Source organism: Haliaeetus albicilla, chromosome 11 (assembly GCF_947461875.1).
Source record: "Haliaeetus albicilla chromosome 11, bHalAlb1.1, whole genome shotgun sequence".
Lineage (NCBI taxonomy): Eukaryota > Metazoa > Chordata > Aves > Accipitriformes > Accipitridae > Haliaeetus > Haliaeetus albicilla.
Genome location: NC_091493.1, coordinates 11,790,757 through 11,809,882, shown reverse-complemented (window position 1 = coordinate 11,809,882; position 19,126 = coordinate 11,790,757). Strand labels below are relative to the sequence as shown.

Here is a 19,126-nt window from a genome sequence, read left to right as displayed (position 1 = left end):
AATATTAGAAGACAGGAATGATAGCTCACGCTGACATACTGTCAGCCTATTCCAAATCTCGTTATCTAACTACATATTCCAAAGTTACAGCCAACAGTCCAAACTGTAATCAATTTTTTGAACTGTGTTGCAGTGGTGTTCGGATGTACCTGTAGAAACCTACAGATGATGTACCTGAAATGACACAGTCTATGGTGCATTGCTTATATTCAAGTTCTGGGCCAGTTTTTGTGACTGGTGTATCAAATTATCATCGTCCTTACGTTTTAGGCTTTGTTTTTTCTTTCATTGATGTGGGATTTATCTTGGGGTTGTTTTTTTTTTAAGGTTACTATATTAGCTACTTTTGCTCATTTTTAATGAAAAAAGTTGTGTATTTTTTTTAAAACCATATTTCAGTGTATTAATATGAAGAAACTGTTCTGGTTAAAGGATACAAAATAGGTGTGTTTACATTTTAGAAGGGATATTTTGGAAATTGGAAGTGGTTAAAATTGTACTCAACTTTGCTGCACTCCAGTTTGTTTTTCTGCTTATATTTCCAAATATAAGATTCCTTCTGTGAATCTTTTTAAGAAGCTTGATTGCAAATAATACTGCAGTCACACTGAAGTTTGCTTTCCCTGTGCTTTTGCTTTCTGTTAATTAGTCTGTCTTGATCAGTTGATATTACTGAGACCAATCTGATCACCTTTATTTAACATATACTATAACAACATCCAATATTTAGCCTTACAGCATTTCTTTCCTTTTTCTGTTTTCTCCATAGATACTACAACGTATTCCACTGAGCGATCTGAGCACTTTAAGCCATGCAAAGACAAGGATCTTGCATATTGTCTCAATGAAGGGGAATGCTTTGTGATTGAAACCTTAACAGGATCACATAAACACTGCCGGTAAGTCATTTGCAAAGATGTTGCAAGAAAAGTCTTCAGTGCAAGGGGGACAGCATTAGAAAAAACCCAATCATTCAGACTTAGAATGTTATAAAGCAATAGAATTTGCCTCCATTTTGATTGCCTCCCTCACAGTTGCGGGTTTTTTGTTTTTTTTTTTTTTTTTTACTAGTCTGTAGTATTTATAAATAGAAACACAGAAATACAAACCCCAACATATTAATTACTTTTATAGATAAGAAGAATCTTCAGTATTCTGTTTTCTGATCATATAAAGAATTAAGGATTAATGTTTTGGTTTTTACATATTAAAATCTTACGTTCCTCTACATACCAGAAGCATTCCTTTATTTTGGGTACTCAAAGTAGAGCTTTGACAATAGCTGTATGCACTGTTCGTTAAGAGAGAGGCAGAGTTGTTCAGTTAGTAATTTTAAGAATTAGGGTTTCTTAAGTTTAATTTCTGAAAGATAAAGTGGACTGTAATAGCCATCTGAATCTGCTATATAGCTGTTGTACAGGTTTATACTCCTAAACTTCTGTTAATGTCTATGACCATCTTGAATGTATTTGAAAGAATGTCAGAAAAGAAAACCAGATCGCCACATATAATCATTGTAGATGTAGTGGCCAGTAAAAGGGAGTGGTATACAGAAGGAATACTGTAACATCTTCCTAAAGATGAGAATAAAAAAAAATTCTGAACTGTTGAAGCAATCTTTTAAATAGAAGTGGTCGAAAATGAAAACCTGTACTTGTGATGTTTTAATTTACTCCTAAGATACTGTATTTGGCACACAGGTGTATCTTAAGATGCTTATATGCCCAAATTCTAAACTGAGCATCTCAATATTTATATATTTCTAATATAAATAATTAAAAGCACCTAAGATACTCAGAAGCTTTCCTGAACGATTTGGGACTTAAGCTGCGAAATCCCACTGAAATTAGAAAAAGAAGTCATAAAATCACACGTGCCTGGTTTGAAAATGGAAATTTAGGGATTTAAAGATTGATGAAAGTCTGCTTATCATCATCAGAATATTCCTAAGATTTTTATTTTTAATATTATGCTGGTAATTTTTTTCCCATTCAGTTCTATATGCTTCAGTGACCATTCATTTCCCCTCTTTATTATATGTTTTCTTACAGCATGCTTATTAAATTAGATATTATGAGTCATTAATCCTGGAAGAATGATGATTTTTTTCAACTTCCATCATAAAACTTTACAGGTATTTTTTTCTCAAAGCAGGTGTGTGATTTTCAGTCTTTCTTAGAAGTGTCATGAGCTGTTAACAAGGGAATTCTATCACTCAAATATTTAAGCATTTTTCATTGTCTGAATATTCAAACTCAACAAAACTGATACAGGGAGAAATGGATATATATGAGATATTTTAATTAAGATGGTAAATTTATTAGCTAATTTCTTTGAACAAACTGTTCTAGTAAACTGTATGGATTAAACTTTTAAGTACCTGCAGGAGTATACCTCATAAGAGAGCTGATTTTCCTGTTGTCTGCCTTTGCCAAATTCTTGTTTATTTGCTGTGATTCTAATGCTGCAGTCTGACTAATCGTTAGAAGCTTTTCCATCCAAGCTTTTCCCCATAACTAAACAAGCCAGAGTGTTGAGTTTTCACTCTTTCCAGGAGAGTGAAATTTTTTTATCACCTTCTCTTGTGTTATTCTTCCATAGGGAAATAGGGGTATCATCTGTGAATCTGTTAGCTCCCGTGTGTAACAGATTTGCATTGCTTGTACAAGTTTCAGGCATTGACAGATTCTCTGGGAATTAAACATCTGCTTGTTTCAGTGGGTACTTTGAAGTGTGCAACACGAAAAGACGTGTATAAGGCAATAAAAATTCATATAGCAAGAGAAGACGTATTTTAAAATTTAAAAGGTGATTAGTTATAATGCTTTGTTTAATTCTGTAAGGACCTTCAACACTGCAAGCAGCAGGTTGTTCAGAATCACTTTTATGATACTGATATGTATGTCATTAATGAAGAGAAACCTTTTAATTTGACCTTCAAATTCTGTATCTCTGCCGTGGTAACAGACTATATGTCTCTTTGTCAGGGCCAGTGCTGTAGTGAGTGGAATGCAGGTGTTTGTTTCTGTAGCCTGAAATACCAGCTAGAATGTACACATATCGAAAAATACAATATTGATGTACTGTATTTGTCCTCTAACTAGAAAAAAAGTAATTTTCCCTGAGAAGGAAAGGGTTATGGAATTCCCATTGCAATTAAAAGAATCATTTGAATACAGAATTCTGAAGATTTAGAGAATGAAATGATACTTTGTTCTTAGAATCAAGCTGCATTGTGTATTCTCATTGGGAGTTTGATTTTGCATCTGTTCTGGGAACAGAGCACCAATTTACTGAAATGGGAATTTGCCATTGGAACAGCTGCAGATGGAAGACCTTGATGTAGCAAAAAACTTTCATCCCACTTTGTCAGATTTAAAGAGTGTTAGTAGATTATATGCTTAGGCAGTTGTGCAGTTGTTCTTGTGTGTACCTGTTTAAAGGACAAATATGCTAATGATTGTTAAAGCAAAAAAAAAAAGGAGATTTGATAGCAATAAATATACATCCTGGACCTCTTCTGTATCCTCATGAACCACACTGTCCATGCAAACAATCTCAACTGGTAGTTCAAGCACCTTTAGGAGTTGAAAAATTCATCATGCTCTTGTTCAACAGTAGGAGATGAGCACATGTTGAACTCCAGCAGTCAGTAATGACATTGGCAGCTGGATGTTGTAGAGCACTGGCTCTATAACTTTTTTCTGTTTCGTGAGATACATGACTTACCTAGTTTGAACCTGTAATTGTGGGGAGTGCGACTAGCATGCACCTTGGTAAAGAAGGAGGCCATGTTGCAGGAGACCACTGGGAATACAGTAAATGAGGAGGTCTGAAGCAGCCCTGCTCATGCGTCTTCCATTCTTATCCACCTACAGAGGACGTGTCCTGAAGTCATGGGATTTATTTTTTTTTTAGCTTAGTTGACAACTGGAGGAGAAAAATACAGGAATGGTTATAGTTTCAAATTCTATAATTCCATTTTTGTTTGAACTTCTACATTTTACTGTCTCTGGGTGAAAATTTGCCTGGGGATGTAAACTGGCAGAGTTTTCCTGCGTGGTTAGGTAACAAACAATATACGCTGGATGATGTTTGTGCTATTTTAAAGGTGTGACTTCAGTATTTATTTTTGTGAATGGTTTAACACGAGCTTGTTTTAAGGATAGGGTAGGTTAACAGTAGGGAAACTTCATATTTAGCTTCTCCATATGCTGAATTTTTTTTCCCTGTTGCCTTCTTGAGAATTTAAGCTGAAAGGTGAGGGTACTTTTATTTGTTATTTACACAAAACAAATCAAGTACACAGTCAACACTGACACATCAGCATTTAATTGGGTATTACATAATGCAGGCTATAAAAAAAAAGTTTAGGTTTTGTCTGCACAATTTTATTTCACAGACCCTATCTCAAGTCACTCTGGGTTTTTGGGGTTGGTTTTCTTTTTTTTTTTTTTTTTTTTTTTTTTGCGTGAATCCTTCTACTTTTTTTTTTTAGTCCATTTTCTTCTGATTACCTATTTAGGACTGGAAAACACTGTATGAATGAGTGGCTAAAACTTTTGAGGGAAGAAGAGGATTGCACTGTTAAATTTCTGAAAGAAGTTGTTAAAACTATTGTGTATGCATGGGAAATCTTGGCATTGGCAGTGAACTCTAATGTACTTTTCACAGATTTGAGAATGTTGGATGAGATATTCCTTTTGTCCTTTGTTCCTGTCTTTCATCTCTCTTTCGTGAAGCAAGCAGTATAAAACCTGAATAAGTTTTCTAACAACAGAAAGAATAGACTCACAAATGTACAATAAACAAAACATCATTCCCTGTTAACCAGATTACAGCAGGTTGTACACATGCATCCAAAGAGCACTACTGTGGTTACTATCCCAGAGTTTTCAGATTTCGTAGGATGTTCTACTTTTTATGCATCCATCTTGTTCTGATGGATGAATTTTGAGCTTGGTGATCTTGCTCATTTTTATGCATAAAATTTGCCATTTTTACAGTTAGTTGATTAAAAAATGGTACCAGCGTTGCTCAGCTTTGTTTAAAATTTGATGTGAGACCGGAAGGATTGAATTCCTTTTTAATGAAAGTCTGATTTGGCTGAATGTTTATAGACTGTCAGGTTTTATTATGAGTCTTTTGCATAGTAGTAACTGTAATCCAGGCATAGCCCTTGCTGTCAGTAAAAGCAAGAGAAAGGGATCAAACAGATTGGACTTTAGAACAGCTCTGAGCATGGCATATGATACCTGCACTTAACCGTAAGTTAAAAATCTAAAAAGATAAGAGTATCATTTCCCTGGTTTAGTTATGTGGCTTGTTATCTAGGCTTTTGGAGTCTGACTTAGGTGTTTTAAAATACCACCTACTCCATTTTGTGTGTTCCCCCATCTTGTTTTATAGTGACACTTTTTGAGAACGGTTCCGACATGTAAATAAAGCAAACACAGAAAATTATTCACTACTGAATAGCATTGAATAAATAAAACATTTCATTTATGTCACAATATTACAAGATTAGTTTCATCAAAAATAATCCATTGCATTAAGCTGACAATGTAACATATAGGTACAAGAATTTAAAGGAGGAAGAAAGCTGTGCTTAAAATTTAGGATACTTTCCATGTCAAGGGCAATCAACAGACCTGTTGTGAAAATTATTGGTTTATGAGCATAGCTCCAACATGTCTCTAGATTACATTTGTGTAGTTGCACACAACATGAAATGGAAATGCTGTCATTTTTACTTTCACATTTACTTTAGAAAAGCTGAGGTGAACTTGAAATACCACATTAGGTAGCTTCAAGCTGTTGTCAAGCAACTGTATTTTAATATAGATACCACATTGTGTTATTATTACATCACCTGCTTATTCAGCAGTGCTTTCGCAACTCGTGGTTGCCTTCAGCAATGTGGTTGTTTCTGTTAGCTCAAATGAAATAGCCCGTGTGCCTAAAGCATTGTGACTGTGATACTTTTCAAGGCTCAGGCCTGTAAGAAGTAAGAAGAAAATCTGACCAAGAAGTCTGTCACATGGACTGCACATCCCAAGGGTAGAATCAGTTCAGCTATATTCATATACTCAAAACAGTGCTAGTAAACAAAAAATAAGTAAAAGCCTTTATTTCTTTAAGTAATATTAATTAAAAATCTGCAGTTTGACTACTTTTCCCTTTTTTATTGGAAAACCTCATGCTTTTCTTACCTAGCTTTAGATATTTCTTTTCCTTCATACAAAAAACCCAAACAGAAAACACCCCTAAAAACCAAACCCCTTCTGTGCATTCTCTTTCAGGCTCCTGCCCCTTGAAATTACACGAAGAGATTGCATGGCTTTGCTGTCACATACCTGTTTTATCCTTTTAAACCTTTTTAGATATGAACCATGAAGAAAAACGGTTTCTAAACCTCAAAATGAAATGGTGTTAAAGACCAAGACTTGTACTTGTTACCTAGGTATCATAACTTTTTTGGTATTACCCAATCTTACATGATTTTTACCATTTGGTCTGAAATTTTCTGTAATCAACACATAAGACTTGAGCTCATTTAATTAGAATCAGTTAATCAGAATCAAAACTAAATTTTATCCAAATTCTAAACTTCACCTGCATAAAACCAGTACTTTCTCTGTTATCCCTACTTTTTTTCTAACAGTCCTCTAAAATTAAAACCCTTCCAGTCTGATATTATGGTATAAGAATTCAATAAATAACAAGTAGTTTTTAAATTTAAAGATTGAGACTTTTAACATACTCCCCTGGTGAAATAGTGCAAGAACATTATGTGATGTGCACACTAAACATGGCTGTGTTCAATAACACCTGATTCATGCTTTCATAATTTAACATTCAGAAGATAGAGGCTCTCAAGCAAGCTTCTTGTCAAAGTACTTTAATTATTGATTAATTTTCACAGTCTCAACAGTCTGTTTTACAGTGCTTTTGTTTACAGATTTTCCCCTAAATTATTGCATTTTGCAGATACTTACCTTCTTCAATCTTCTGTAACTTCTGCGGTAGAAGATACTTTCAGCTTGAAAAATATATATCTATGCAAATTGAAAAGTCTTATGAAGTTCAATTACTTTCAAATATCTGCAAAACTGAGTGTTTTAATCCAGCGGTGTAACAGTCTGTATTGCAAACATCATGACAGACATTTCCCTTGATGTGTTTACAAAAATTCACCCTTGAGCACATGCTTAACTTTTTCAGTACTGCAATAAATCAGTGTTTATTACTGTTGTTGCTGTTCACATAGTATCATTCCTTCAAGCAGCTCTATGCACTAGAGAAGTCACTGGCAAGACATCTGTTATCCATTTATTGGTCTTAAACATTTTCTGAAAACAAGTTTGTATTAGTCTTCTTATTCGGGGGAGGATAAATTAATTTCACGGTAAAAAGAAATACAGAATAAAATAAAGCTTTGTATTTAGTGATAGTTTTAAGTTTCTATCAAGATGCTATAGTCTGTGTACATAGTATTTCAGGTTTTATTTGCTTTGTGTTGAGCACCTTAACCAGGCCAGATTTTCTAATGATTTCCCTTGGAAAAACTTTGATTATGAAATGGTGTAACTTCCTGGTTCCATTTCTGTCTCTTGAAGTCGTGAAATTTACACTCCTCCTTCAGGTTATGATGAAGATGCACTTTTCCAGTCAGAGCAATAAGGTAAAAGTCACAATACTGTACACATAAAATGCATGTCCAGGTATTTAAATTACTTACTAATTTAACTTAATTCACTTGTGATTCATTAGATTTAAGCAAATACCCATAAAAATAAAATAAAATTCATAGTCCATTTCATCGTGTTTGAAATGCTTATTCAAATTAATATTCTTGAAAGAGTTTAAGGAAGAAGAAAAAATAAAGGAGAAATTTGATAGCTATGCATCCAAAGTTAATGTTGAAGCTTAGGAGAATGAATATGTTTTAAGCTTATGTCAGCATTGAGGACTGAAAAACTTTGGAATTAATTTCTCTTTCCCAGAATACTGAAAGACTAATGTAAATCCATTTTCAGTTAACATAAAGTATGGGAAAACATAGTTACACATGTAGCATGTCCCCTTGTCTACTTTTTTTTAAGTCACACATTTGTAATTCACAGATAGTAGCTGTCAAATCAAACAGTGTTAATTCTTTCATTTATATATGTACACAATTATTTCCCAAATGTAAAAGAAGTGTAGTTTCTTAGAACAACCAGTAAGGTGAGTGAAACAAAAATATTTCTGGAAGCTTTCAGTAAACTATCATCTCTTTCGGGAGGACTGGAAGTGAAAGGGACCCAATTCAGCTTCCTTTGCATTTGGCAAGATCCCTTCAGCTGGTTGAAGCAAGAGTTGGGCTATAACCTTGAATTTCAGTAGAGAGAGGTGAGAAATGCAGTTGCCAGCTCAGCAGCTGAGATAGCTTTTTCTTGAGGCCGCTAATAATTCTTGGATTTTTTGATTTTGGCACTTAAGTGGGAGATTAGAAAGTAGTGCTGTGCTAGCATTTATTCTTATGTCTCACTAGCAAGAGTAATTAAAGCTGATGGAACCTTAAATTTTTATCACTACCTTTTCTCATGCCTACACATGTTTCTGAGGCTGTTTCTTGTCATTATAGGTTAGCAAGGCATCTTGATTGTGTAGTCCATCACCACTAGTAGAGATGACTCAAATCTGTTCTATATAAACTTCCATGAAGAAAGTTGATCTGTTAATGGAAGAAACTGCTTCTAAATTGCCTTCTGTTTCCTAATTCTAAAGAAAAATAAAGTTATGTGACCTACAGAAAGCTACTACTCAGTACTAAATACAAGATGAAGAGGTATATTCTGAAAATTGGAAAAATACAAAATGGTAAAGTCCTTGCCCTGCAAAGGAATATTCCATCAATTTATAAGAATTGGTTTTTTCTCTCTTGATTTCCAAAACCTGACAGTGAAAAAAGGGGTTGTATAGATTTTATAGTACACACAAAATATTTGTAGAAAAGAAAACCTTAAAAAGTATGGGTGCAAATATCAATGGCATATATTGCATCTGTCTTGAAGCTAACATATGCAAATATTCTGCCATCAAATTCTGCTTTTAAACTAACGTGGAAATGAGTTAGGGTTTTTGTTGTTGTTGTTCTTACCTCCCTTAGGCAAGAAGGAATTTGTGAAGTGCGTAATGCAGACATCTGAAATCTCTCATTTAAATTCTCATCCTTGCCAGTGTCTTAAGTACACTGAAAGCAATAGCATTTCCAATCTAATCCTATCTGCAGACATTCTCCCAGAAGATCTGCTGGAAAAAATCTTGCTAGGAGGATAAATAAACTCTGGACAATTGAGTCATTTAAATAGAAACAAATGCCAACTATATCAAAATGCTAACTACCAAAACTTTAATCCACCAGTACTCTAAATGAGAAGAACAAATGAAAACAGCTATTTTCTGTATTCCTCACTCTGTGAAGAAAGCCCTTCCTACTATCTCAAGTAAGAGGGGAAGTGAGGCAAAAATGGGTGGATTCTGTACTGTTACAAAAACTGAGGTGTCTAAGATTAGACAGGCAGGTAAACTGTCTTATATGAGTTATGTTAAAGAGAGAAATATTCTGATTCTTATCCTGTACCCTTAGTGCAGTGTTTAGGTGTGAATGGATCATTTGAATTAGAAACAAGTTCCTTGAAGTTAGTCCAGTGCAGACAGGAATGAACACTTGAAGCAACCTGCCAACAGTATCTAATAAGAAGCAGATTTATATAAAGTATATTCAAAGATATCTCCAGAAGGTTGTAATGGAAACATCTTTGGGGCTGTGTTTGTGCCTTATCAGCCGCCTTATTAGATAGCAAACTGCAGTTTTTACAAGAAGTATGCTGTTGAAGAAGGCTAATGTCAGAAACCTGAAGTAATAACTTGGCTCCTACTTGAATCAGCATACAAATTTGAGGTCAGACTCCAGGCTGCTTAAGATAGTTATAATGTGCCAATGATATCTTGTTAATTGTGTTATTAAAATACAAAAGCCTATATGACAGAGGAATGCAAAAGTCAGAGGTTATCTCTGGAATTACTTCTGAAGGGCAAGCCTCTGCTATAAATTGCTAAGGCGATATAACAATTAAGTTATAAAACAGCAAAAAAATATTGTTTGTCTGTTTTGCAGTCTGGATTGTTATGGTGGACATCGTGGGAGATTATTATCAGTAGGCAGTTGGGGAAAGCGTTTTTGCCTGACATCAGGCTTGTTGAAAGAACAGAGAGAGGGAGGTGTAACTGCCTTTAAACACTGGGGTTTTTTCAACTTTTCTGAAGTTGCAAGTCATGAAAGCAGTACAGACATTTCAAACTTAAAAAGCAACTATCTATGAATTTCTTCAAAATTGGTAAGAAGAAGGAATTCTGATCACCAGTACTGGAGACTTTTTAGATACTCTTTCTTGCTGTTTCCTGTGTGCCACCTCAGGTTCATGATGTCATTTAGATAATCAGCTATGATGGGAAAAAGTGAGATCTGAAGGGATTATAGTTTTGGAGGATTTATACAGGGATACTGTTCCAGTAAAGAAGGAAGGAAGTTCATTCTTTTTTCCCTTAAATCTTGATATTATTCAAGCAAGTTCAATCCACAGTAGCCAATTTAGAGACAAAAAAGCATTAAGATCATCTTTCTTTCAGAGACTTTTCAATTACTTATCTTTCAGATACAGTGTCTGGTACAGTCTAGGGCAGAATGCCGTTAAAGGGATATTTACGTATTTATATATTTATTTATATACTTTAATATATTTAAAATTATATAACTATATAATTGCATATTTCCAGTGCCTTGCTAGGCACTCAGGGTATGAAATTAAGTATTTAAAGGCCTTTGCATCTTGGGAAAAGAGAGACACACACCATAAAATATAGAATATTGCAGAAAACAAATTTCTGATATACACTATTTAATGTAATGTTATCGCTGTTGGACAATGAAGATTTATTTCAGGCCATGGTATGACTGTATGTATGATTTTATACATTATACCTCACCATATAATTATCAGAATAATTTTAAATGAGGTTTGTTGTTATCTGAAACGTAAGATTCTGGTCACTTCTAAAAGTTAAATATTCATAACTGGTCTTACCTGTACTTAATTATGCCCTAGACTGATTTCAGTAGGAATGCTAGAGTTGAATGAAATTTGAAATTTCCGTTGTGTGTTATATTAGAATGTATTTTGGATAATTAGTTTAAACAAACTGATAAATGTTACAACTGCCTACACTTTTTTTTCCCTGCACTTCTCTGTTCTGCTCAGTCATGGCAATCTCAGAAGTGACTTCTGCATATTTGGCTATGTGTAGCCATACATTATTTCCTTTTCTCTTTGTGTTCTTAATTTCGCGCATAAAGAAGCAGCTTGAAGAACAGTAGCTAGTATAATTAGACTTAGAGTGATCACCTGTCATCTGTTGCTGCCTTATGCCCTGAAAATCAGAAATTTGATATTAAAGTTGTCCAACGTGAAGGCAAAGGAAAAAAATATTAGTAGGCCTTTTAGGGGGGTGGGGACTTGGAGTGAACTTATCTCAGAAAATTTTTACTTTGAATTGTGGAAAATAGAAGCAAGCTCCAGGGGTTTGATATGTTTTTAGTTATGTGATACACTTTGTTCTTGGTTTTTGCAGGATGGAATCATTTAGATGATTTTTAAATATCTAGCCTTTTTCTATTTCTCTACAGGTTCCTCCTCCCATGCTTTTTTCATTTTTCCCTTCAAATTAAAATTGGACCTGTGGGAAATTCAAAGGCAGAGAAGCTTGTTATTTTGTCCTCTTTCAACTGAAAGAAAAAAAAAAAAAAAGAAAACCCCAAGGCTTTTGGTTTCTTTGAATTTGTAAAGCATAGAGGACCACATTCCTGCATAGAGGAAGAGAAAGAAAAGAGGAAAAGAAACAAGAGCAGAGTTAACTGTTAGTTTATGGTATAAAATAAATTTCTGATTTGCCAAGATTTGTAGGTCTTGTATGTAAATACTTTGAAAAAAATTAAAAATTTTTGAGTAATGAAAACATGGCCAGAAACTCTCAAGATTTTTGGTGTCTTTAAGGCCACTCTGGGTAGGATGGGACCCTTTCCCAGTGTCTCTGGCTGTTTCAGAGTCCAAATGTGAGCTCCTATTTTTATTATGCATTTATTGAAAATCACAGGTGTTGGTGCCACAGTGTGTTATGAAAGTCCATGTGTATTGAACCAGAGGAGGGATTTTGAAGACCAGCACCATGAGAACATGTCTTGACAATAGACATAATAGACATTTAAGTATCTCAGGTTAATATGGAATCTGCAATTACAATAAGGGGAATATTATATTATTAGAATCACTTTGGTGTTTAAAATTAATTAATGATAGACATAAAAAAAGTAATACATGCAGTATGTACCTGAGGAATAAAGCCAACAAAAAATGATCTTTACAATGTGCATTTTGTTATGACTTTTTTAGTCTTCTTTTCAGCTATCACCATTAATGTGATTTTTTTTCTCTTTAGAGTTCTGTCATCTTTGGTAGATGTCTAATAGAATCATAGAAAACTGGGCTCAAAAAGGATCAGGGTATGTCAGTCATGGTCACACAAAGGCAGTGAACTGCTGACAGACGTTCGTCTGACCTGCTTTGAAAGACCTCTCGGACTGGAGATTTTATAATGTTCCTAGGCAATACACTGGGGTGATCTTTTGTGTTTCCATTGGAATTACTTTTCTGAGGTCCATTCTAATGCTTTTTTTAGCAGAAGTTCAAGCCTATTACTACTTGTTCTGTTCAGTATGGAAACATTACTGCTTTATTTGTAACTCCTTTTTAAGCTTATTTAAATTTATTGTTTCGTCCACACAATATGCCTTTCCAGTCTTACCTCAAAAGACATGCTTTACAGATCTTGAATTCTAGGTCTACAAAGTTTAACTAAGTTTAACTCATGAGAATGGTTTTACAAAGGAGTTTATATCACTTTTGGGGCAGAAGATGAAGACTGATTAAGTCTTGTTAGTTGCTGTTGGCTGCATCCATGCAGACTGGCTGTGTAGCTGTTATACTTGCTTTCTGATTTCAGGTGTGCTAAATTTGCAACCATACCACTGAACTAACACTGTCTATGCAGTGTGGGATCATTTGATGCTTTCAGAGTCACTCAGATGGCTAGTCTGCATAAAAATGCTTATTAATAGGGAAAAATAAATATCTTTGCATTCTCCAAAATGTTTCAAGTTGGAATGCTAAAAATAAGAAAGATGGGGTAAAGAATGACTGCAAGCAATAAAATGCTTCAGAATATTTTCTTCAAAAGCACTTGGGAATCAGTTTTATTTTCTCAAATGAAATTGTCTTCAGTGAAAATTGGAGCTTATTTAATCAATTTCAGCTTCTGTATATTGAACAGGCTTTTTTTGTTTGGTTCCCCCCCTCCAGCTCTTCTTTTTGAACAAAAAATAATTTTATTTTTTTTTGTAGAAGGAAAACCAACAGCGTTGTGACTGTTACTTAAAACTCATTGGTGACTGTAATACTGGTGACTGTATTTTTATAAAAGAACTGTAAACCATCAAACTTACAAATCCCATTTTTGCTTGATAGGCAAGACGGGTTCTTCTGCACACCATTAGCTAGTAAAACATTTTGTGTCTCTAAAAAACTTATTGTGGAGTGACAGAAAGAGGACAAAAGGCAGAATCAAAATACTGTGTTTTTCTGACTTCTCACTAAACTCTTAAAGCACAGAAATGTGTAATGATGACTCTTAGTATTGTGTAGGGCTTTTTTAGTTCCCTCCAAAGTTATATTAGCCACAGGAGATGGCCTGCTGTGATCTTAGTGCTACATGTGTTGCTCATCTGTTGTTTTCCATGGTGATCATCCCTGGAGTAAATGTGTAACTTCTTGTTATATTTTAAATCTCTGTTAACACAAAATCAATTCCCATTGGAAGCAAACCTGAGGATCCCCATGTATCCCAACATCCTATTTTCTGTTGCACAGCTTAGCATACTGCTTATGATCTGTGAATATGCTGTGCTAGATCATGTACCAAACGTTGTAACTGAGCAAGTTGGAACAAAAAAACCTACAAATAGGTCAGTGTATACACTATGGATGTTTAACACTTGTCAGAAAATCCTTATGGTGTAAGGTCATTACTGTGTTTGCTGAAAAGTACTATAAGACTCAGCAGAGCTTTAGATGGGTGTCTTTAAGCAGAGCTTTAATTCTGAATAGAGCCATCGTGTTATTTAACTTGTGTATTTTCAGTCTCTCGAGAGTAGCAGAACCAAACTAATTTAAATTATGCCTTCTTTTTTATCAGCAGTGATTGTTGAATATGAGATCTAGCTTTAAAGTGCTGCTTTTAAATTTTGTATTTTGAACATATCACTAAATGTTTGTTTGTTTATTTTACTCTTGTTGGAAGGCGCAGAGGAAGCACTGGATATTAAATATAAATTGATTATTAAATCACCATGTTCTTCTTGAAGGATGACCAAACATGAAGAAAAAGTTGCACTTAATGAGTTATAGTATTTACCACTGTCTTAGCTTTGAAATAAATGCAAATAGAAAATTCAGTGTCTCTGCACAGATTATTGTATTTTTAATTACTGTCTTCTGCTGATGTTAGATCTGAAAGGAAATTTGTCCTGACCTCACCAGGTTGCTGATGTATGTTGCTTTCTGCATACCTGTGAGTCTGTATTTCTTAATATCCTTTATTCTTCTGGCAAGGACCTGCAAATGCTGCAGTTCCCTCCCTGAAAGTGCAGAGCCTGCATGGTTTAGGAGGGCTGGAGCTGGTGTGCAAATTTTCTGCAGTATTCAGCTGATTTCAGTCGTCCTGATCAAGGCCTTCTGACTCCATGCTGGAACAGCAATAGTACAGTAATAGGAGCAAAATTAAAATTGTCTAGTAAATCATAAACTGAGTACACAATAATTCACTGGTTTTTGGTTTTGTTTTTTTTTTTTTTTAAGACAAGCTAAAATTGCATGATTGTAATTAGCCTTTACACCTTGAATGGAAATGGCAGCACTGTGATTAATTGCAAGGAAATAAAACATTTACAATTTTTTTAATTTTTTGGCATTTTAATGTAAATATTTTAATAAAAATATACAAAAATACAAATTAAAAAATTATCAAAATTGATACATGAAATCTCAAGATATCCAATTACTTTGTCTAGCTTTCATGGTAACAATCTTCTGCTCTTGGCAGCAAAATACAGTGAAACTATGAAGGTTAGACAACATTAACATTTTCTTATAAAAATGTCCTTAAATGTGATAATTTAAAACATATCAGCATATTCAAAGAATAAGTTTAAATTTCATTTTGTATTGGATATTGTAGTCAAGTCTGTAGTTTCATTCTTTGGTTGAATACAAACAATTTGAAGTCTGAGCTGTGATGTGAAAAAATTATATTTCTGTTAAATGATATCAAGAAAAAAGACTGGGTGTAAGGTATAGTTGTGTGCTTGGAACAAAGAAAAAGAACGTTCTGCAAGATAAATTATAAGACACACTGGGTGTTTTCTCCAAGCTGTGTGGGATTGTGTTTTATTTCTAATGAAGCATGATCTGTATTAAAAACCTTCATATTTTGATAAAAGCTAAGTTTATATGCATGTGACATAATTTATCATCATTATGATTTATGCTTAAAACTGTCTGAAAACCCTTTTTCTATCTTTGAGTTTAAACTCTAAGCTTGCCTCATTATCTCTTCATGAGGCAACTGAATTTTCTGTGCAGTATCTTTTTTTAGACAATATGCTTGCTAGTTCTTTCACAGGAAGCATCGTGCTTGGAGTTCGGTACTTCAGTGACTGAATAAATCTCAATAGTATCATGAAAACCAAATACTTTTCAAACTGAGCAGGTAAATACCTTGTAACTAGAGTACTAGCTAACTGGAAAGGCTGAAGAGATGGTAGCTTCTTTCCATCAGGTACTGCATATTTCTTAGAAAACAGTAGTATCTGGTCTTTTTAGTGAATGTATAAGGTCTCTGCAACAGGCATTTTGTCTGTCCTTTTCCTATCCGATGATACTTCATCCCAACTTTATGGGGCAATTTTTTTTTTTTTAAAGCATCTTACAAAAAGGGAAAATAATATGTCTTGTTTTGTTTTGTTTTGTTTTTATAAAAAGTTTACTGAGGACAGGGGGGATGTGGAATTTGAAAATGGAGTGAAGCCTCAGTTTGATCTTACTAGCCTCAGGAAGGTTCCTGCAGACAGGCCACATTCCTTTGGCCTCATTTCATTAAAAAATATGTGAGGTTTTTTCTTCCATCCTTTCCTTTTGTTATTTTGATGTTGAAAAGTAAAAGCTAGAATAATAAATACAATATTTAAAGTGAAGGTTAGGGGGCTGGGGTTGCTGGGGCCACTCTGGCAGACTCTATGATGCTACAGAATGGAACTTTGTGCAGGGGCTGATTTTGCGTCATACTGCCCCTTTACTTCTGCCCTTCTTTGTGTCCCTTTCTTCTCATTCTTCTTGAATGAATTCTGGCTTTTGGGTCTACTACCATTTCAGAAGTCTGGAGGCAAGCAGTGTAAGGTGCACATACGATGACATGACTGTCCTGGATGGAGCGTTGCTAGCGGACTGCGTTCTGGAGGAATTTTCAACTTTCTGATTAGATTTCTCACTGTGACTGAAGCTCCTGAAGGAACTCATGAGAATAACTAAATCCTAAAAATGAGGTGTTCTGTAATCTTGATAAGGGAATACTAACAAAAGCCTGAAACAGATTTCCACCTCCCCACCCCATCGAGTGGGAAAAGTTAATTTCAAACATTGTCTTGCCAAATTCATAAGAAAAGGTGGGCAACATTACCAGTAAAGACTGTGGTTGCTGGCTGAGGAACATGGTTAGGGCAGCAGAGTGACTATATGCTGGTCATCTTCAAGGACTCCAGAGGAAAAGATGGAGAATGAGAATTTTAATGAGTTAGTATACAGAGAACATGGGAAACTAGAATTAGAACGTGATTGAATTAATAAGCCAGCAACAATTAAATAAGCTTAACTGTCTAAATATAGAATTTTTTGTATTCAAGCACCATCGAAGTCTTTGTGTGCTGAGGAAAATTACGCATAAGGGAATGTTGTCCATAAATCTGTGGTGCTTCTTTCATGCTAAATTGCTTCTGTGTCTGCATGACTCGCTAACTAAAAAACAGTGCAGAAATCATTGGAACTTCATGTTACTGCATTGTCCAGGGTCTTTATAATTTTTGTCTTATTAGAACAATGGTCCATTTCTTTTATAAATCATTCAGGATGTTGCAAAAGCTTTCAACTACATGCGCTAAATCAGTTCATATTATTGAGCAGCAGAAGAACATGACATTGCAGCTGGTCTGGCAGCAGATGTATCAATGAGGTATTGATCTAGTGCGATACAGAAAAGCTTTGCTAAAATGGACTCAAAGAGAGGAGCATTCTCTCCATATTGCAGTATTGGTTCAAATTATACAAGATGTTGAAAAAAGGATAGTAGTACTGGAGAAGGGAAAGCTTTAGGGTTCTCCTTTTCTCCTTTATTTTGACCATTTTTATCATTCCATTCAGGAGAGACATGTGTCTCATTGTGGGTATCTATAGAACTGATAACTAAATACTTGGGGGTTTTATTATTATTTATTATTTTACTATTACTGCATTTGGCGTGGGGCTGAGAATTTAGGTCTGTGTATTGGATCTTTAAAATTGCCCACGTCTGGAACCAGGAGTCGCTAACTTAGCAAAACAAACTTCTGTCAGAAAACATTGATTTCCTGAACCCAAATGTTTTATTCAAAACACCTCATGTTCTACAAAAATTCTGCTAAACCGACAGAAAAATTATTTTCTGAATGTCTGTGGAGGGCTTATGGTTGCTTTTTCCTCCTGCCCTCACAAAGGCTCCTGGATCCTTGACCTGTTGATTCTGACTGGCATATCCCAAAGGGCAGGACACCCCACATTTTGGTTAACTCTTGACTGGTGGGTTGTGTTTGTCATTAACTTCCTTGCACAGCTACTGTAGCATCTGCTTTTCCAAGTTCTGCACTATGTAGTTTTTGCCAACATGAATTTACAGAGCGAGAAACCTGCTGGAGAATGCCAAATAATTAAGAAAGATGGCTCCTTTTAGCATATTAGTCTGTCCTGTTGAAAAGTAAAATTAGAAAAAATAAAAATAAATGAGTGTCTTGGACAAATGCAGGCACATAAAATTGAAGACAAGTTATTGCTACCATGTTTTTTGTGCAGTAACTTGGTGGCTTGCTATTTAAGGACAGAAACAGGATTTATATGTGACTTGCCATGATTTAAAAAAAAAAAAAAGTTCACACAAGAGTGGCAAAGAACATAAATCTGTTCTAAAATACCTTAAAATTAGTACGTTATTTCTGAGAAGAGTAAGCCTGTAGTGGAATGTTCTCGTACCTAAGAACAAATCAGTTTTATTGTGAGATCTGCTGCTCTTCTCAAAGAAATGAATCATTGATGTATCTAACTGCCTTCCAGTCAGGTAATGAGAGCCATCTCACTGCAGAGAGGAGGAGGCAAATATCAGCTGCCACTTGATAGAGGTGAATTAAAAAGCCAAGCGAAGCCACCCACAGCTAGTATTAAAGACAATGCTATCAGATTTAACAGAGAAGGGCATCCTTGAGAGTCTTGTATCCATAGTAAGACTCACCGGTTTCTATGTTGCAGACCAATGCAGCTTCATTTTTCTTTGTAATTTCTAAGATAAGTTATTTGGCTCTCTGCATTAGTTGTGAAGAATAGTTAGTGTTTCAGTATACACAGCTTGTCCGCTAATCTAGAAAATGAATCTGAGTAAATGTAGAGCTATCAATTACTGATATTTTATTGTTGCTGGTTTTAAAGTAGGAGAAGTCAGTGATGAAAATTCTTTGGGAAACTCACAGCAAGTGAACCTTTGTGATTAATCCTTTACACACTGATGTAATACTTAACTCAGGAAAAATGTGTTTGCCTGGGAAAAAAAGACAGTACCCAACTGCTGGTGGAAGAAATTTGCTAGTGGTGAATATGCCGAGCCTTTGCTTTGGGTC

The 19,126-nt window shown here is 34.8% G+C and overlaps 1 protein-coding gene across 2 annotated transcripts in view; it reads left to right on the top strand.

Annotated features, from left to right (window-relative positions):
• Positions 1-19,126, top strand: part of NRG3 (neuregulin 3) — a 436,764-nt gene that overhangs the window by 175,492 nt on the left and 242,146 nt on the right. For both annotated transcript variants that reach the window (XM_069796150.1, XM_069796149.1), the window contains exon 2: positions 770-899. In XM_069796150.1, the coding sequence (XP_069652251.1) occupies positions 770-899 (130 nt within the window). The remainder of the gene's footprint in view (positions 1-769; positions 900-19,126) is intronic.